This window comes from Lepidothrix coronata, unplaced genomic scaffold, assembly GCF_001604755.1.
Source record: "Lepidothrix coronata isolate B3197 unplaced genomic scaffold, Lepidothrix_coronata-1.0 Scaffold48, whole genome shotgun sequence".
NCBI lineage: Eukaryota > Metazoa > Chordata > Aves > Passeriformes > Pipridae > Lepidothrix > Lepidothrix coronata.
In genome coordinates, this window is record NW_016690228.1 from 4,554,224 (window position 1) to 4,576,132 (window position 21,909).

Consider the following 21,909-nt stretch of genomic DNA (forward strand, 5'->3'; position numbering starts at 1 on the left):
TTATAAGCACAGTGAAATAAAATGAGTGCATTTTTAAATACTCTTCTTTATTAAGGGTGTTCTTTCAGAAAAATGCAACCACCAGCTACTCTGAGATTCCCAGGAAAATTTAAGCTCAGACCTGTAACCGAAGCCCAGCCTAAGAAATTAATCACACTTTCTGACTTATGACAGACTTACTTTCTATCACTTCCCAATTTATGTTTTAAAACTAGTACTACCTTGAACAGTTACAAGCTTTAACATAGCTTCTAGGTGTTCTTTTTCGGAAGCTGTAGCTTGATGCAACCAGGCCAGCATGTCTCCTACATACCTACACAAAGACAGAAATTTCTGTGTAAATCAGCGGTTTATGGTGTCATTGAGTCAAAATGGCAACAGGCAAAAAAAAAAAAAGACTACTTCATATATATTTTTGGAGTACTGTACCTCAGAGGATCATGTGAGTGCATTTCAATAGGGCGAGGAGTACCTCCCAGACCTCCTCTAGTAAGAGCATCTATAAAGCCACGGACCACAGCACTCCTTCTTGCTGTCCCAAACTCATCCAATGTGTATCTGTTATTGAAACATGAAAATGGGTTAAGAAAAACCAGTTTACCTCATCATAGCTGATTAGTTCAACTTTATAATTAATACAAGTAACCACTGTTATAGTTCTAGAAAACTTGCATCAATGCTTCTACTATAAAACATTCAAAACCATCTGATTTTCTTGACTCCTTTAAACAGATACTAAAAACACAGCTTTTCCTTGACCAAGCTGTTCCCTTACCCTAAACAAAATAAATAAATAAATAAATAAAATGAAAAAGCACTTTTTCCATTTTTATACACATAAGCAGCTTTGACAGATTTGGGACTCCTGTTTGCATACAGTCCAGCTGACTGACAGAAGCAGCAATTTACTGCACTGCAACACAAGGCTTCTTCCTTCTTCTAGGCTACCACATGATTAATAAGTAGCAAACAAAGTTATTTTTATTTGATAATAGCTCACTGCTTTTAATCAAATGAGTCTTAGCTGCATATTTAATGGATGAACAATTACAGCCCAGAGCGTGTAATCTCAAATGGCTTGCTGGTGGCAGAGGAGGTACCAAAAACTTACACATGGCTCATTTCTGGAGCAGGCTACCCTCCTGTTGGCATTGAAGCATGATAGCAAGTAAAGGATGGGAAATGAGCACTGCTAATGTTCCTGTTATATTTGCTTAGAAGTAGGATTTTTGCAAGCCACAGAATACTTCTATTTCTTTTTTAAAATTAATTTAAGCATTTTGAACAATACATGTAAATTACAAAGGAAAAAAAGAAAATATATATTACAGTTTATTTTTCCAACATAACTGAAAAAATGTCAAAGAGTAAGCATGTTGTCCCTTACCAATGACACTCAGCAGATGAACAAAAATAAAATATTAATAATAATAAAAAAAAGTTAATCATTGACTGAAGATAAACAAGTACTACATTCACATTTAACAGAGGTGGAGAATAAAATATAGAAGAATATAATATACTGTTTCAAAACTGTTCGATTAGATTTCTACTCTTCTACAAAAAGTCCAAGGAAACCTTCAGTTTTGTTCTTTTTAATCTACGTTATTATTTGAAGGGGGGGGGGAAAGCACACTGAAGAATCTGGAAATGTCCGTTTAAACCTTTTTCTTTATACACTGTACATGTTAACTCGGGAAGTAAATACCTGCAATTAATAAAAAAAAGCCTAATGAAAAAAGTTTAATAAATTACTACTTTCAAAAATAATGCAATTAAGAGTGGAAGAGATCTGGGATCTGACAACAGTCCACTGTCCAGGAGGAGCAGTATTGGAGTGAAAAATCTGCAGTGTCTGTAGAAACACTTTTTTTCCCCCCCTCCAATGAACAGCTATACAACAGATCATTAAAAATACAGCAGTGAAACAGATCTTGTGATATTGTAATTAGTTTTGAAAACAGTAGTCAATAATGATAATTTTGTTTTAAAAAGGAAACTACAAATTTTCCTTTTGCTCTCAGTAGAACAGCGTATAACCATTACAAAATCCTGCATCTTAAAAAATTCAGTAATAACTACTATTTACACTAGAACACAGTATTTACTACTGTGTTGTTATTACACATACTCATGTTCAGTAAAGAAAAAAACATTTGGATTCTTTTCAACCCAGCTTCAACTTTTAAAAAACACAGTAATGATCACTGAGGAAAGAAAAGGTAGAAAAAGACCTTGAAAACCTGAGTGCATGATGGAAAAGGAACACTGCTTTGAGCTATGTCTCCATGCATTTTCAATGAAACAGTTTTTCTGTTAGAGCCAGGAGATGAAAACCAAACTGAAATGTTTCTTTCAGACACCTACTGACTGCAGTTTCCAAAAGTCCATCCATGGTACATTCTTTCTGACACTTTTAGTTGACAAGACATAAGTCAATATAAGAAAATAAGAATTTGTGGATTTGTTTCTAAACTCCTGCCCTTCTCCATCTTACTCATTTTCACCCAAATGAATCACAATCTTTATCAGATGAAAGGGCAGTGATTTGGAGGAAAAGTGTCCAGTTTACACACCAATGCTTATATGCATAAACCAAAAAATAATTTAAAATTACTTTCTTCTGTGACTTAATTTTTACATTTTGAACTCAGCAGTTTGTTAGTTATTTAAAGGTACACAAACTCTTTTGGAAGGGAATAAACTACATCTCGAGATTTAAAATGTAAAGCATCAGTACTGCAATTTTGATAATACTGCTTTAGCAAGTAGTTAAGCATGATAATCTATGATGAGAGACATGTGGCTGTGTGTAACGTTTACTTTTGCCTTTCTGGCAAAAGAAAAGTCTTACCTATCAAGTTCTACCTTTGTTATTACTACTGCTGTTGTTTTTGAGAGAAGTGTCAGAAGAAAAATAAATTCTCTTTTGCAGATTCATTTTAAACTAGCCAGCTGTGGATTTACATAGAAGATGCTTTTTCTTTTTTCCCAGAAATGTTAAGAAAGCAAAACAATGATTTTATGAAGTTTCAAAGTATTGTAATTCAACAAAACATTTATTACGGAAAATAAAACTGTATCTAAAAAGAATCCTATAAAATGTTGTGAACACAGTTGTAACTGATCTTTTGCAGCTGTGAAAGAGGGTGTGGAGGAGAGAATGTAAGAAAGGACTCTGCAATCTCTAACTATGGCACCACATCCAACAGCTGGGGATGTCAAGTGACATCACTTCTCCCTCACATTAACTAGCAGAGCTGACTGAGCATGCCAAGATCTGTGCTTCCTCTCATAATGACAGAATTTTTAAGGTCCACTTCCACAATGCATTTTTCCTGTGAGGAGCTCCACAGAGATTTACAGTGTCACATACGTACACCTTTACACATCTGACACCATTTAAAGACAAGAGTAGCCTTTGAAAGACTGCCCAGTACTCTGCTGTCCTGGATACCTGTGCCTGAAAGTAATTTGCAATAGTTGCAAAATGTGATGAATGCATTAAAAAAACCCCAAACCAAACCAAACCAAACAAACCCTAAAAAAGCAAAGAAGTTTAAGTACCACTTCTTCAGGTATAGTCACTCTAATAAAAACAGTTCTTACAGTGCCACCTCGTGGTTGTCTCTACTAAGTACCATATTTAATAAGGTCCCTGCAGCAAATTCTGAAGACTAATAGTATTTTACAGATACACAAGTATCCCTACACTTTAGAGGCCAATATGTAGTAGTTTTTAATAGACAACTGGACAACTCCATTCATACTACCAGAGGCACGTCAGTAAGAGCTAATCAGCCCTTAGCAATTTTTCACTTTGGGAATTTAAATGAGATAATCACATGCTTTGGACAGCATTTTTTACTTCACAAAAACCCTAGAATGAGCACAGCAGAAATTCACAATTCATTTAGGTTAAAATAAAAACAGTCTGACAATTTACTTTAATTAGAAACCAGTGAGTTGGAAAAAGGCCGATGACATTTACTGTACCATAATTATGTCAAAAAGACTTCTAAAATTTAAAGCAGTTGAAATACGATTTTTTTTTTATATTTTTATGGTTTTATGTTTGGGGTTTTTTTTTTAAATTTGACACAGGACTAAATTGCCTTGGCACCGAAATTCTGCCCATCTTTAAATTTTATAAGCTCAAGATTTCTGTTAGAGATAATTGCAAACATTTACTTACTTGTACAGGACTGGTCTATCTTGTAAGGCTTCCATGGCTTGAGCGAGAACTGGAGAAATGTCACATGATTCTTGTGTCAATGTCCTGCATTCATCTATAAAATATCAACACAGATAAAAGCACATTCTTTACACTATAATACATTTTATAACAAGCTGTAAAACAAGAAAATTAGTTAAAACCTCAAAGGCTTTTGACTTTGAATTGAAGCCTTTAGAATATGCTACCCAGGCTAGTTAGTGTTAAATATAACTAAATTCCCCTGCGAGCAGTACTATAAAATGCATGTCCCTCACAAATTTCAACAATAATAATGATTACGGGGAGCTTAGTATTTGTTTGTGCCTACATACAAATGGTGAATCATTCAACCATCAGAATTCTGTTGGGCTCCTTTAGATCTGTTTACCACGTTCCAGGTAAACTATTAAGAAAAAAGGGAGCAAGTATTTAAGCAAGCTGTGGTTTTGTTTTGTTGTTTGGTTTTGTTATTTTTTACCTTCCAGCACATTAACTACAGAATCTTGTATATTCCCTGCAAGAATGTGGAAATCATATAAACTAAATCAAATGCTGGCATAAGAATTATGATTTTTTATTAGGGTGAAACCACAACTATTATATGAGGTTTCAGCATCCTCTGAAGAACACCTAATGAATATAAAAACCACAGTGCACCATTTCTAATTTTTCTTTTCCAAAAAACTTACTGTTAGTGTCTTTGGAGAAGAGAGAACTAATAAAAAAGCATCTACATTTCACACTATCAAGATGTTACACTGAACACAGATGCCTAGATCCAGAGTACATAAGCAAAAAAAAATAATGGCCTAATATCAGTCAAAAGAGCATCCTGCTAAAAGGAGGTGGCTTTTTTTTTTAAATTTTTTAAAAGTAACGCACCACTCCTCCCACTAAACTAGATCTTACTACCAAATGGTCAAAGATAACAACTTCCCTCTAACCCGCACGGAAACGAAATTCAATAGAATTGACAATTTGTTTGGACTATCAAACTGAAGTAGCCACTCTCTGGAAAATCATCTACTAAAACCAGAAATAAATAATACACTTTTTTAGTGATGAGACTGGTCCAAAAAAGGAGAGATCTCCAATTAACTATTTGGGTCATAAAAAATCTTTCACTAAGAAGGAAAACAAAATGTTAATGTATCTTGGAAAGGGTTTTTGCTAAGTTTGATCCACATGAAGGAATTAAAGGAATCATCATAACAATATTAATAAACATAAAAACATTCTTAGTCCTACTCTGAGTCCATCTGTAAAGTCGTTCATAAGATGCCTCTTGCAGTAAAGCCATCTGTTCCATAATTTCCAAGCTACAAGGCAAAAAAAAAGTTAATTTGCAAATACTATTTTAGGTAGCAAAGGCACGTGCAAGTCAAATAAAAGATACCATTATTAAAACTAGGAAGATTTTAAAATGTTATTATTAGGGTTTTTTTGTGAAATACTCTGTACAGTCATATGAAGTAAAAAATGAGACCTTGTTTTAACTTCTGCTTTTAACTGTAAATGGTTATCTTGCACTCATTTAAGTAGCACTCACCCTGCCCTTTGCTGATTTGTCCGGAGGAGAATCTTGACATCATCGTGAATTTGCTTTACTCGTCCTAAAGCCTTGAAAAAATCCTAAATCAATTTAAAAATAAAATAAAATAATATGAAATAAAATAAATTAATACAATATAAAATAAAATAAAAGCAGTGTTTAAAAGCAGTAACTTCTCAATCAAAGCTCTTGCACTCTATACTCCCCATTTCAATCCCATATTTATGTTCCTTGTGGGTCTGTGTCCAAAATCTGTGTCCCGAAAGCTGCTTTTAAAACACACACCCAGCCTCTGCCACCTCATTCCACTTTAAGAGCGTTAGTATTTTTTTAGTTTCCCATTGCATCAAGTTATTCTTCCAAAAACAAAATAAAAAGAAAAAAAATGCAGTAAAGACATGTTTTAACCTGCCTTATGTAGTATGTGTGTGTTTCACAGTTATTAGTTAACAGTTTCAGGAGATTTTGAGAACATTACTATGCATTACATCTCATTAATGTTAGCAACTTAAGAGCAAACTGAAACACTATAAAGTACAATGAATACAGGCTGATATTTGTTGTATTCATAAAATAGGGTTACAATTTCTTAAAAAACATGAAACATTCGCAACAGAATGGACCTAGGTTTTCCAGAACAATCTTTCCCCCCAAATAATTCAGCAGCAGCAGTGAAGAAAAAAAAAGAACACTAGAAGAGATGGACATATGGCCAAAAGGGTTATATTGTTACTGTTTCAGAAAGCAAATGGAAATCCAATAACATTTTCAAACACATCTTGTAACCAAGTCATCTTTCAAACATGATGGAGGAGACCAGCTAATTCAGATACAACTATTTGTTATATCTTTCGTGATATGAACAGTTTGCCTCGGGAAAGTAGTTTCATTTTGGCTCATCACATAAAATAGAAATATTCTAAGTGAAGTAGGCCAATTTAACCTACTGCCTTGCACCAGTTTTGTTGAAGGTCGTGTTAATAAAAACGTAAAACACTTTTCCTTCAGGAAAAAAAAATATCAAAACAGAAGCCTGACTAAGATGTTTTAAGGGCACTGGTTGACTCTAACATAGGGGAAATACACACACATGATATTAGTGAAGTCTGCCAACTAAAGTAGCACAACTGCTGTATCTCAGTTACCTCTGCATATTTTTTAGACCAAGTATCAAAAAGCCTATTCCTCACTCTGCTGCAAACCAAACACTGAATAACTGGCACAGCATTGCTGTCATTGTTCCCTGCAATGTGCTTTCTAGAAACCTGAATGTTCTTTCATGGCAATAGCGGTACAAAAGCACACAGCAATTACTCAAGTGCACAATCATTTAACACATTCCATTTATGCTTTCATTAGCACTGTTTATGGTTATCAGTTCCATATCTTTAGTAACGCTTTAACTGCAAACAGGATGCCTGTGGAATCGAGATAGTGTATCTCAGCAGGCAGTCTAGATTTAAGTGAAGGTTTCCATGCAATTACAATAATAAAAAAAATCCATTAAATATACTCAATTCTCTTACTATTCAGTTTGCTTTTACTGCAGAACAATGTGCCTTCTTATTCAAACTATAAACATACAGCGGTTTTGGAAGGTGGCTAGAAGTGAGCCAGCACCTCATATCTTCATCAACCAAGTAATATTCAGGGAAAGCTTCAGCTTGTATGTTTCAAGGCACTGAATACCTATATACACGAGTATGCAAAATGTACACACGCATGCACAGGGGCAGTACTACATATTACTGAAGAGCTGCGAGCTTCTCATTTGCCTTATGTGAGCGTGGTGAAGTTTCAAAACATCTTCACTGAAAATTTAAACTTCATAAAGGTCTTTTTGAAGCGTAGAACCACATGAGAGATCATTTGCCCCTTAAACTCATTACACAAACTAGAATTTAATGTTGATTTTCCTTCTCTATACTTGAATCTTTAACCACATATTTCAAACTCATCAGAAATTCACCATGCTGTTAAAAGGTACATTCTTCCATAAAACATTAAATTGCAAACTGCAAATAAGATCTCATGTACAATTCAGCTAGGGCACTTCTACATTTTAGTTCAGGGCAAAGCTTTTAATGTTCATTGAGCTACCTCAGTAATTGGCTCATCTTTCGTGCCTCGAAGCAGGTTCATTTCATCCGGTGTCAGTTGGAATTTTGCTATGAATGCATCTGCAACTTGTGCTTTCATTTCTAATCTCTGACTGTAATAAACAAAGTGAAGAGGACATTAGCTTTTATGCTTATCTCAGATTTATTTTTCATTTTCATACTTGTGGAAATATAATCACCATCAGAACTTGGTGTTACAAAACTATAATAGTACATTCCTGCCATCAAACACTTGAGTTGCTTCTTCACATACAGTTTTCTATTAAGTTTACATAGATTATTCAGTAAAGACAATACTAAGTTCTTTAAAAAAATATTATTTTAGTATTGGTATCATAAGTTATCTAATTCAGATACTTTGTGCTTGTACAGTTGTAATGCTTGCCTTTCAAATTCGCCAAGGAAAGAATGGGGTTTCTGTGTCTCTGGGTTTTTAGAGAGACACAAAAAAAGCTGTAGCACCCAAAATAAGAAAATTAACAGACTAGATCCATTTCTTTGTAACAACATACAGCTGGGACACAGCAGGGATATAATATGCAAATGCCCATCTCATGGGCAGCATTTTCCTGCACACATTTTGTCACACACCTTTATAACCACAGAAGGACACAAATGAAATGGACCGAGATTCCTGCAGCAACATAGGATTTGCATTCCAGGAAATAAAACTACTTTTTCAGGACATTGAAAAGACACTAATTAGTTATTAGCAATGCTTCAAATAAACCCATCCGATTAATTTCTCTAAATCAACTCTACAATTGCAAATTTAAGGGCTCCGTGAAGCTGAATGTCTCCTAAGGAAAGAACAAGAGCGATGGAGAATGATTTTGACCAATTAAACAGCCAATGGCAGCAGTTGCATCCATGCATCACAGTACTTTCCAACACAGCGGAAGGAGAACGGAAAAACGCTATTTCTAACACATTCAGTAAATTTTCAGTAAGAAGATTATGTGATAAAATCTGAAGAAAGGAGGTCAAGGGGTAAGAGGAAAAGTACCAAGAGAAGTGGTCTACAAAACATACATGAAACAGACAAGAAGATATTAACGAGTATTTTTAACTCAATATTAGGCCTGTGATTTTCCGAGGATAACTATGCCTTTCTAGTAACAGAGACAGAAGATGGATCAGGTCTGCTCTGTAGTAATATATTCCATCACTGATGCATAAGCCATGCTGCTTAGGCTGCCTCAGCCATCCCTGCTCATCCCTGCCCTGTAATGCCCTTCCCACTGTGACAGAATCATTCTTTATACTATCATGTAGTGAATCAGATCAGGGAACAAATCTGGCAGGAAAAACAGTAAAATTTTTTATTTTAGGGGGTGGAGATTACTTGTATTTTCTAATATTTTCTAATACCCCACAGACCATAGTCTGTGCTAAGGGTCTGTGGGGTACTAACATCCATATATGCACCTCTGCTGTACTAAGGGGTGTGTCAGTACCATGAGCTGCCAGACACAAGTTGGCAATGATTACGTAGTTCATTGCTGCTATGAAACTGCTCATGAAAACTACACTTCTAAACTCTTCTGGGGTATAAAAAGAGGTCATTTCAACAGTCAGCTACAAATAATAATCATACTGATAAATACTAGGACCCAAAAAAACCCTAGAGGCATATGACAGCTACTCAAATTGAAAACTAGGCAAGGACACTTATAATTTCATGCAATTATGCTGTTTTCAATGGCACATTCCTGTTTCATTCCATCGTGCTGAGCAAGTCTAATCCCTCAATGTTGCCATCATCGGATTTTGTTGAAACAATAGACAATGTAATTTAGTGAATTAACTTTTAATAGTTGTTTCAAGTCTCTCCTCTTGTGATGGAAATCTCAATTTAATATCAATCCATAAAGCTGAAAATACTTACACTGGATTATTCCTCCCAATAGGGAAGAGAAGGAATGTAGGAAAGAGACAAGAGAAAGCAAATGCAAGACCTTCTTTGGTTTCAATTGAAACAAGATCTCCCATAAACACAGGGGTTATAAAAAAAAAAAACAACCTTGCTTGTCAACGTCTCTCCTTCTGCAAGTACTCACTCTTCACAGTCCTCCCTCCATTGCTTTTTTGCTATTACAGAGAACAAGGTTTGATCCAACACCGTGTGTTAAAGACATTCTCATCCCTAGCCATGTCTTGGGCTAGCATCTGCCATAACTGCTCACTGATGCACACTCCCAATAACTAACTTTTATAAAACAGAGTCAATACATTAAACTCTAGCACACTGGCAAGTTAAAAGTTTCACAGCGTAAACACAAGATATCAACCTCAAGGGGGCAGCAGTGTTTCACCTCCCTTTCTCAAGAGACTGGGAAGTGGTGACAAACATTTATCCTAAACAAAAGCATGTATCTGAACTTTGATAAAGCTATTTCTTCTGGGCTTTTTATAAAGAACATGATATTTCAACAAGCTATGCACTTTCAGAACTCAGGTTAGCTAGCTCTGCTTGTGATGGCTATGAAAGTTGCCTTGGTTATCAATCTGCATGAGAAAGAGAGCCTATATCCCAGATGATGGATCAGGAACAAAATATGTAAGTTGGACATACCCTTGATACTTACCTGGCAGTATACAGTATTACTGAGACCAGTACACTCACACAGCTATTCAATTTCTACATATATATATATGTATTTCCTCAGACATAAGCTAAGAGGTATTTAACTAGAATTTAATCAATCTCATTAAAGCAGGGAAATGGATCAAAATGTCATTCAAGTTTACTACAGCCAATTCACTGCAATAAGTGCCATACAAAACACAATGCAAGTAACAACAAAAGCTAGAGTAAGGTCATCTTACATAAAACCCACTGCAGTTGCTACCTGTGCAGACACTTGGACATTTCAAGACACACTGGCCTTTGTGCAGACATAATAATTTTAAATTGTGTTCTAAGCAGTACAGTACAGCTGAGGAAAGGCCACACTGTGCTGTTATCCCAAAGTTGTTTTTTTTCTTTTACCAAAGTCATTCCTCCATAAAGGAACAAAACTAACAGATCATGGGAATACTGCATTGATACAAAGGGGGAAGTGCCAAGTGTTGGAAGACTTTAGAGCTTGGGCGGGGGACGGGATTCCAACAAAGAGCAATTTCCCCAGTTTTAATCGTTACCAGGGAGACAGAATTCTTTTGCAAGAGAACTGAAAAGGCTGGGAAAAGTATGCACTTTGTGCATTTTTCCCTTGAATCAAATACAAACGTGCACTGTTAGTTGGGATTATCACCAAGTCAGCGCAAAAACGAGGTGAAGGAGAAGTAGAATTTTCCGAACTTATTTTATCATGCCACTAAATACAGCATAAAAATCTGCTAGCTTCCTTTACCTAGGATGAATCAGAGCAGCACATTCTGAATTATTTTCCATTTGCGATACTGAGGATTCAACACATTTTTAAAGCCTCAGAATGATGGAGTATTTCTACCTCATAAAGAAATAACCACCATCTTTAACAGACTTGTATAAAGTCTGCTTTTCAGCAGCAGCTGCAAAAATTACTTTGATGGTTTTTGTGAAAGGCAAATATACAAGACTATACAACAAAACATTTGCACACAAGTAAGTGTTAGGAAAGCATTCAATACCAGGTGCAAAAATGCATTTCAAAATGCTGAGAATAAATGTTTTTATTCTATGTTTTATCTGTCAAACACATCTCTTATTAAAGGAAAACTAAAATACTGTGAGGTTTTCAGTGACCAATTCATCACAGAACGTAACTATAAAATTTTCTCAATTAAAAAATAGGAAGGCACAGAAAATAGAGTGAATTGTTTAACGTTTCCACGACACAGGAAAATAGCAGTAATAGTAAGTAAGGCTTTAGTGAGACCTCATCTGGAAAACAGATCACAATCCTGATCATCTGTGTTCAAGAACAATGGACTCCCATTACACCAGAGCTAGCAGGATGATCATGGGAATAGAAAACCTAATTTAACACAGGAGATGAAGGAGGCTCTAATTAAGATAAAGGACAATATGAGAAAACAGTCAATTTATATTCAAGAATTAGATTGGAAATCATGGAAAGGCTTTTACTGGAAAGAATGAGCTTTTGGAGAAAGTGTTCCACAAATAGCAACACACACAAAATGTAAAAATAATGCACTAGTCATGTGTTGAACCATTGATGAGTTTATCACGGTCATCGTGCAAGTAACAGGTGGCAGCAGGAAGGTGGACTTGACCTTCTCCCACCTGTAATCCCGATCCTAAAGAGAGATAGCCTGCAATGCTACCGTCCTCTCATCTAATACATTCTGCTCAAAGAATAAATAGGGAAAAATCAAAAAGACTAAATCCAAAGTTAAGCAACACATCTGCACCGAAATGATTCAAATCTTACCAAACAGATTACTAAACACTAGAATAAAAAAGCTTATATACTGTAAATAAATTCATGGAATTCAGTAATTTTCTACTTTCATACCAATTAGGTTTCCTATAAACATGATGGGTATGTATCTACAGAACAGTCTGGACAAATAATTCATATTCAGAACTTTGCAGAACTTCGCAGCAATCATGTGATATATATATATATATACACACACACACTTATGGGGTAAATCAGTGTTCAGCAACGGTTAAGATACAAATATGGTTTCTAAGTCATGCAGAGAGACTAAATTAAAAAGGAGTGCATTTCCAGTGAACAGATTCTTTTCCATTTTGTAGGATGAGCTAATTGATACTCCCATATCAAACAGATTGATTTCTTCTTCAGCTTATCTTTTATGAAATCTGATATAACGACACTTGAAGCGGGTCTGCCTAGTCTGGCTTCAAATTTGCCATCAAATTCAAAAATGTTGCCAAAGGCATGAAATTAAAACACTGTTCTCTACATCCACCTGGAATACGATCAGAACAAATGAGCTTAACCTGCAGCAAAAGGAGAACTAAATCAGAGTAGGAAAACAATAAAGAACCAAAATCAACTTCCACTGTAGACCATGGGCTCTTCTGTTCCTGGGCTTTTCTTCTAAGAGCAGATTAGACAAACATGAGTCAGAAATGGTATCATGTAACTGATTTTGCACTTCTGATGAATGTTTCTTGACTTGTAAGACCACATCCCATTTCATACTGACCAAGAGTACCTCATGTCTCAACAGAGTACATGGTTGCCAGGTAGAAAAGCTGGAAAAAAATAAGGTTTTGCACTTTCTCTGCTAGTCACGGCTAGAATGTGACAAATTAGGGTTTGGTTTTTTTTATTTTCAGATCCATTCTAGCTGGTTTTATTCCTCTGTTACACCTTGTAACACATGCTTTAACTTGGTACAAATCAGGAAAGAAAATCAACCTCAGAATTTCAAGTCTTCACCCTCCCCCACACATCCAATTATAATTAAGTTTAGGCAATCACTGCTTTTTCTCATGAAGCTTATTCACGGGAATAAATGTAATTACAAGTTTCAAAAGGTCAACACATGAAATACATCTCATCAATGCAAACCACCAGATCACCACTTTTCTTAGCATACGCTGATAAAACCAAACCTCTCTAACCTGCTACTAATAGTGCTGAACTTCCTGCATCATGTCCAAATTGACTACGACAAAAAAATATATTTCTTAGAAAAGGAAAAAGGCATCACCAAGAGTTAAGCATGAGAGATCAATAGTGTAGCACTACTGAAGCAGATGTCCACTATGAAATATTTTTCTTAAGACTTCTGACCTTGTATTGAGCACAGAGGTGACAGTCAAATCATTAATTCCAAGAACGGCATTTGTTGAAATTAAGTAAAGAACAAGTCTGAATGGAATTCAATTAAAACAAATTGAAGTAAACAGTGTTACATTCCTGTCGGGGATTCATACTTAACATATTTTTAAAAAGTGAAACAATCCCACTGCTACGTAAACCGGTTTTTTTTGAATCAACATAACTAACAAGGATTCTGATATTAAAACACAAGTTTTGCTCTGAAACACAAATTTTGTGTTTAAGAACACAATTAAGAGAGGGTAGCAAAATAAGAGAAGGTGTAAAGGTGTTCAAATGCATAATCTCAATGAAAGCTCTGAACCATCAGCCTGACTCAAAAATATCTGTCCAAGCCATTTCCATTCTCATTTTTTCATATGAGTTTTCAGAGTATTGTGGTCTTTACATCTAGAAAACTACTTCTAGCTCTCACCACTTTTTCTATTTCTGCAGACTTATTTTCAGTGATCCCCCTGAGCACATACATACACTCATATAATTGTCCTTACTTAATTTTATAAGAATTAATATTGTACCTATTACCTTCTAGTCTCTCTCCTCAACTGTTACATCCACAGTTGTGGCTAACCTCAAAAACAATCGTGCATATCTTACCATTAAGTGGCTGGCAGAATTACTACAAAGCCAGGCTACTGGCATTCTGCATACAGTATTTTGGAACTGAACAGTTATTTCTCTGGTTTGGGAACTACTGAACTCTGGAACACTTGTTCCCGATGCAAGGTGAAGTAGCTTAGTATTGCAAGTAAGTTTTCAGCTTCATACCAAGAAAGAAAAGAACTAAAGTCAGGTGCAACAAGAGAACCAACAAGTCAGACAAAGCTATTATTAAAATCTCACTTCGAGGACCAACATCCTTTTTCTATCAGCCTACTAGCAATAGCAATTAAACAAAGCCACATATTCTAAAACAGCAGAGGTTGTCTGAAAACAAACTAATTGCCTCGCTACTATACATAAAACATCCAATGCAACCTGAAAGCAAACAGCATACAGAAATCTAGTGAAGATAATGAAATGGAAGTGGATTTTTGACCATTCCCAGAAATTGTCTAAATTAACTAACTCAGTTTTTCTTTACTGTAGAAGTTTGTTATGAAATACATTAAAATGAACATTCTATTCAAGACTCTAGGTTACTGAACAGCAATAAATTAACCTTATGTAATGGAGAGATGGGTTGGATGTCTTGGACTACTTTATTTCATGCTACATGGTTCTATTAAGTTGTGATAAGTCTCAGTTTTAAGGAAAAAAGGAAAAGCTGAAGTAATCAGATAAATGCTAAGCATAATAGAAGACGATAATAGAACAGGTCCAGCTTTCATATCTACATTTCAATCAGACAGCATCTTAGGACAACCCTTAGGAGACAGAGAAGCCATGCCCTTACAGTTTCACCATTTACTCCTTTGTTGGCTTAAAAAATGTCACCTGTTAAGTTGAAAGAATCAGGAACTTAAGACCTGTATTTTTTTCTGTCTGTAGGCAAGATTTCAGCTCTTAAGAAACCCCTAACATTTTGTAGCAGATGCCTCTTCACATGCCTGATGTGAACCAATGGGATGCATCAGAACAAACAGTTAATTAACAAGTTAAAATAAAAGATGATTAAAAGGTCCCAAAAGGAACAAAGCAGCCCTCACAGTGTAGCTTTTAACTAAATTTTTTGTAAGTTTAGACAGGGAAAAAAGTTTACTTTGATAGTAAATGGCACTAGGAATTTTCCAAAACAATCAAGCTGTAGAATCACAAGTACTTCTTGGCTTCTGCTCATCGGTACTTCATGATATACTTATTCCTACATATACATTCTGAGGTCACAGAGACCCTTAGAAGGACAGGCTACTTCCTAAACTTTTTTCCCCCTCTTCACACTAGGGGGATGTTCTGTCTTTTAAAGGAATTAGCAGGAAGTCTTTTAAGTAAACGATTGTGTGAGTAAGGACTATATTGTGGAAATGCTGCTGTACTGCCTGCATAATCTCCTTTAATGGAACTTAAGACCAATTAGACATACACCACTTGGGATTGGTCTTGACATCTTCCATTCTCCTTCTGAACAAGGCATCAAAGCATTTCCTTTTCTTGAGACTGTAAAATATATGACCACTTCTCTGTCCTATTACATTATATACTCACATTCAAAATGATAAATTTTCAAAGACTTTATTTCTGCTCACTTGCATAAATTGTGCCTCTACCAAATCCTTCACTTTATATGAACCAGCATTGCATTTTATGCAGTTATTCTACATTCAACCTTCAAAATGTGTACAGATTAGACTCCAACTTCACATTCAGACTTCCACAGGACATAACTACTTTCTATCGAAGTCCACAAGATGAACCTACTGATTCTGAAAGCCCGCTGAGAGCTATCCAAACTTGTAATTTCTACTACAAACTTATTACTCAAAATAATTATTTCTAACTTCCAGAAAACTATATAATTTTCATAAGAAAGCTCATAAAACAAGGAGATTCATTCTTCTACACTGAGAAAATGTAAAGCTGTAAAACCACATATCCTAGCCATAAAAACAATAAAGACTACTTGCATCTGTCATAGGCCATTATCCCCGTTCCCATGAATAAAAATACTGAAAAGAGCAAAATACAAATCTTTTTTTCCACAGGAGGCTGGAGAACCAAGGGAAAATGTGACCTGTGTTAGGCTCATTAAACAGCACTTCTGTATTTTACAGTTAGCTTTAAATACGGCAGAGTAGGTTAGAATTCAGTTTTTCGTTCCCTCATACAATCCCTGAACCAGAGAATGATTTCCAGTGGATATGAAGCATTAACAACAAGAAGCCTGTCAAACTGATGAGACATTGAGTTGGTCCATATCTGCTACAACACAATATAATTTACATTATCAACTGACAGTAGGTAAAGCACATCCATATCCAGCATGCTGTGTCACTGTAACTGATTCTTTTCCCTAAAAAGCCAATTTTTACTGAAATAAGCAATAACACACATTCTTACCTTTTTGGATCCTCTAGCAATAAACTCAGAATGCAATATTTTTATTCCAGTTGAGCTACAAACACAGATAGTGTTAAAAAAAACCCCAAAGTCATTACTCAAAAATAGAAGTGGCAGGATCACATCTAGAAGAAAATTCCATCAAATAAATAGGGTGGTATACATACTTTTCTGCCTGGAGTTTTGTGGTTTTTACAATCAGGTCCTGGGTTTGTTCCTTTGCTGCCTAGAATACAATTAGAAATATGAAGCATGTGAAAAATACAAACACATCAAATGTATTACACCATCTTTAAAATTTGTAATACTTTTGAAACTTTCCAACTATAAGCAATCTAAAGAGTGTACTGTTTGAAACAAAAGGCCTTCTTTAAACAAATATTCATTAACTCTCCCTATTTCAGGCAGGAAAAATAAATTATTATCCTTATCCATATACATTTTCATGTTTATATACATTTATATTCAAAATACAGAAACCCTGCAAGTATTAGAAATGGTTCTGCTTATTTTGTTTGTTCATCAACTGTAAATTGTTTGCTCTTACAAAATGAAAAATGAAAAAAATTCCTTTGGATGCTAAACTGCCCAGTAGCAGTGTCCGTCCAGACTTTTCAGACAAGATGAAGAAAACAGCTCTGCTAGTCTAAGCAAGCTCAGCTCTACAGTCCAAGCAGCTTACAGAGCTGTAAGGACCAAGAAAAATGATTAAGAAAAATTTCTTCACCGAAAATGTGGTCGGGCATTGGAACAGGCTGCCCAGGGATGTGGCTGAGTCACCATCCCTGAAGGTATTTAAAAGATGTGTAGATGTGGTATTTTGGGACATGGTTTACTGGTGGACTTGGCAGTGCTGGGTTAATGATTGGACTTGCTGACCTTATAAATATTTTTCAACATAAATGATTCTACAATTTTAAGATTATGATGTTCATCATAGTCCTAAATATTCAGTAATGACAAAGCAATGCAATTCATGTAGAAACAATTCTGCATCAGACAGCAGTTGCATGACTAAAGGGATTGCTGCAAACGAAGTTAAAGAGTTCTGAAACGTACTGCCCACCAAAAAGATAAAAGACATTTGGAATTGTTGGCTTCCCACTGGATGCCCCCAATGATCCCCTAGGCAGTAAAACAAGATGATTTTACAAAAAAAATTCCTGCAATCAAAATGCATTCAGCATAGAATAATATTGCAAGTGAAGAAGTGGAAATGGCTATAAAGATATTCTGTGTGAATAATTTCAATATTGTATTAGGTCCAAATTACAGTATTTGCTGAAATGAAGATGCCAGTCTTAAAACTCCTGAGAGGGCTAACAAAAGTACGCATGCACACTGAATTTTCTAAAGGAAACTAACATGCAAACTTCATAAAAAGTTCAACAGAATTTATTGAACATTTAGTAGTTCCAAAATAACTTAAGATATCGTTAAGCTTTTTATATCTTATATAAACAATAATATTTAGGCAGTTTAATAAATTCATAATTTAAACCTTTTGACTATTACAACAAAAGACTAGACCTGAACTATTCAGTACAGGAATCTACTAATTCCAGACTGGTTTCTGCCGTCACTTTCTTCAGAGCTGCATATTTTAATAAAAAAACAAACAAACAAACAAATTTGCTTCCTTTCCAGTATTTTCTGGACAGAAGTACTAATTACCAACAATAATGCTAATAGTAGGACAGCAGAAAGGATGAAAAAGTGGTTTTTCTGGATCTAGCTAGATATATCAGGAAGCCAATTTATATTTACATGCATTCAAATACATGCCAGATATTGTCATTATTTTATGTATGAAATGTAAGAGCTTATATCTAACCAAACAACGTAAGTGTCAGAAATGAGTCAGACATGACAGAAAAATCAGAAAGTTGGTATTTGATGTTTCTTGTATATCCAAAAAACCTATTTTTCTCTTCCTCCCCACCTCAGTATATAACTAAAACTTTCATTATCCTTCAGTCCCACTTTATTCCATTTCAGCACTTGCCTCCTTCTTTCCCTTTCAGTCACTGTCCAAAAATCAGATTTGACAGTATATGGTTATTTGAATCAGATGGTATTATAAACTTAAAAAATAACAAAGATAAAAAGCTTTCTGGCTTATCTAAATATATTCCCTTTCATGTCTTTATATTTGTTCTGCTTTTCTTAGCACACTTTTCTGCCTTATATGCCAAATATCCTCCTCTTTATATCTTCTATTTGCTCTACTTAGTTCATTTATGTCTTCATATTCAGTTTAAGCACATGCCTGCAAGTCTTTGTGTCCTATTACAGTTAAAGTACCAGAGTATTTCACAACTGAGTGCAAATTTGTGAGCTTATGAACTTGCTTTACATTCATACAGACAAAGAAAACATGGATTGAATCGAGACAAGTTATGAGTTCTACAAGGCTCTAGAGGGAACCTCCTGTGGGGCACAGAACAAAACTACCTACTGACTTCAACAGAAAAAGAAATCTCTGCAGGGTGGCTGTGCTCTGGGAAAGACAAAAATCAGAGACGATAGTTACACTTCATGATCTAAAGACAGAAAAGAGCAAATATCTGCATGGACACTTGACTCATTTCCACATCTAAGAGTTTAGTCTAACAGCTCCTGAACTGCGCTAGGGAACACATCCACGTTAACAGTGTTCAAAGAGATTTGAGACCTCCGAGGTGCATTACCCACTTCCTTCCAAAACTGAAAATTAAGTACTGCAGTTGGCTACACTGTAGTCTCACATTTTTTGATACAAGTTCATCAAGCTACAAGCATTTGTACAATGACTATGAAACCTGTTTATCTAAGTAGAAGGACATCTAATATCCACACACACACATATGGAGAGGAAAACACAACTGTTTTCACAGGATTTTTTAGTGAAAGACTCTTATTCACATATTATAACTTACGTGCTCTATTAAGAACATAATTAGTTTGACAAAACATCTACACTTCAGCATCCATAAACCTTTTATACTTATCACTGCATTGAATATTGAACTTGTACACTAAAACCAAACCAGATTTAGTAATGCATTATAGAACACAAATTTTCCCCCCATCCAGAATATTATGGATTCAGGATTAAAGGAAAACAGAATTGGTTTTGTTGTGTATCAGCATTCTGAGACAATGTTATGAAACAAAACCAATACATTGAAGAGGCACAGCAGACTTGTTTTCCTCTTTGAATTACAAGATACTTTCTTATAAATGTAATTGAGGTATTTATATAAACACATAACGCAATAGATGCAGTCAATGCAAAAGGCATTTTAAAAGCAAATAAACAAATTAACCCTTTAATTTCACACACATCCAATATAATAGAATATTTCCTCTCCACTCACATACAAATGGATATCACATTGCTATTCTCAAAGTAAGTATATTGCTGCATTTTGAATTGCAATTTGGAAGAAATTAAAATTAAAATTAAAAATTAAACTTCCTTGATAAATCTTCTGAACAAGGAAAATGAAGCATATTAATATCCTAAAGTAGCATAATATGCATACTATGGAAACATCTCAGTGTTGCTGTTAATCTCCAAAAATAATTGGTTATCCGTTTAAAAGAAAGTAGTCCCACCTCAGCAGTTAAAGCACATCTATTTGTATATTACCTTCAAACGACTGGACATGTCTTCACAGCAGCTGCTCATTGCTTGCACATCTTCGTTTATACTCTCAAGTTCCTAAATAAGTTCAAATAACAGTAACTGTGTTTAAAGTCAGAAATGCCATGTCCAGGCCCAGCTCCATCCCACCAAATTAGATGCCCAAGTAACAAGGAACATAGTCACTCTAGGTTCCCTGTTACTCAATGCCAAGAACGCACCACTAAAGATCAACATCCTCTTGGGACTTTTATCTGTTTGAAATATAACATCCCTCTGCATAACATTTTCACTAAATGAAACAAATGATGTATCGCTTTTACTCTAAAAGTATAATTGTCCTGGACACTCAAAATCTCTCTTAATCCTTTTTTCTTTATTTTTCCACTTTAAATTACATAGCAGTACTCTTGCAAGATAGCTAGTCATGCTGCAAAAATGCTACCTCTTTAACTTGCTTGAATATGTGCACAAATTCTTCATTTATGGCCAAGCTCCGTCGTTCAATGTCTCCACGCAAGTTTCTTCGGGTGCGCAAACTGTTTTCCACAAAAAAGGTCGAGAGAGCCTTGAGTGCTTCCAGCATTTCCTAGAATATATTAAGAAAAAAAAAATCTTAACTTTGGACACAGTTACAAAGAAGCAGGTTAAATAGTCTGTAACCATCCCAAGTTCATGGTCTTATTAAAAATAAAACAAACGTAATAAATGGGTTTAGAGGAAAAACTACCTAAACACGTTGCGGATCAGGTGGCAAACAACCGAAATAATTGCTGAGCCTTTCTTCTTCTAACAGACAACTTTGTCTGCTATTTTAGAGTAGCTTTAAACAGTAACTTACTTTCTGTAAAGGAATGACCTATTCACAGCTAGAAAACATTTAAACAGCAAAAAACTTGAGAAGTGCCCTCCGAGGCAAGCGATACAAACCTCCCTACGATCAGAGGGGATGAAATAGGAGCGTGGCATGTCGCTGGAGAAGCGAGAACCAATGCTATACGTAATTAATGCTGCAAGCGGCCGCCCGCAGCTCCGCAGCGGAACTGAGCGTACGGCGGGACTCGCCCCCCGCCGCGGAGCCTGTCGGGGCCCGCGGCCCCTGACGGCTCATCCGGCCCCCGCCCCGTCCCTCAGCCGCCGCCCGACCCACCTTGTCGTTGTCCAGGCGCGTCTCCAGGATCTTGTTGAGCTTGCGGGACAGCGGGTTGGTGCCGGGGGCGGCCGGGAGTCCCGGCCCGGGGGCGGCGGGCGGCTGCGGCGCGGCCGTGTCGGCCACGGCGGCCATGGCTGCGGCCCTCTCCGGCCGCAGCGCCCCGGCACGGACCAGCTCCGGCGGAAACGCGCTCCCCAGGCTTTGGTTCCGGCCTAGCGCAGGCCGGCCGCAGAGCCAGGCATCGCCTGGCACAAGTGGCACTGAGGGGAATAAATAAAAGATTTTGGGTTGATGATGAGCAAGAGAGTTCACTTCCTGAGGTCGAATAGCTGTATTTATTTAATGAAATCAATGCTTTAGTTATGAGCACATCTAGGAAGGAAAAATAAATGGCATCTCTATTGCATAAGCTAACAGCAGTAGCTGTGGAAGTGTGTCAAAATGAGGAGGTGTCTTTTTTCGGCTGTGCATTTAC

At 36.0% G+C, this 21,909-nt stretch overlaps 1 protein-coding gene across 1 annotated transcript in view; it reads right to left on the reverse strand.

The window, feature by feature from the left end:
• COG6 (component of oligomeric golgi complex 6) overlaps window positions 1–21,566 on the reverse strand; it is a 53,405-nt gene extending 31,839 nt beyond the window's left edge. Inside the window, exons 1-10 of the mRNA XM_017814993.1 lie at window positions 21,432–21,566; window positions 20,727–20,870; window positions 20,288–20,359; window positions 16,821–16,879; window positions 7,869–7,980; window positions 5,766–5,848; window positions 5,465–5,535; window positions 4,196–4,289; window positions 430–558; window positions 222–313 (exon numbers count right to left, since the gene is read on the reverse strand). Coding sequence (XP_017670482.1) covers window positions 222–313; window positions 430–558; window positions 4,196–4,289; window positions 5,465–5,535; window positions 5,766–5,848; window positions 7,869–7,980; window positions 16,821–16,879; window positions 20,288–20,359; window positions 20,727–20,870; window positions 21,432–21,566 — 991 coding nt within the window. The remainder of the gene's footprint in view (window positions 1–221; window positions 314–429; window positions 559–4,195; window positions 4,290–5,464; window positions 5,536–5,765; window positions 5,849–7,868; window positions 7,981–16,820; window positions 16,880–20,287; window positions 20,360–20,726; window positions 20,871–21,431) is intronic.
• Between the last annotated feature and the right edge of the window lie 343 nt (window positions 21,567–21,909).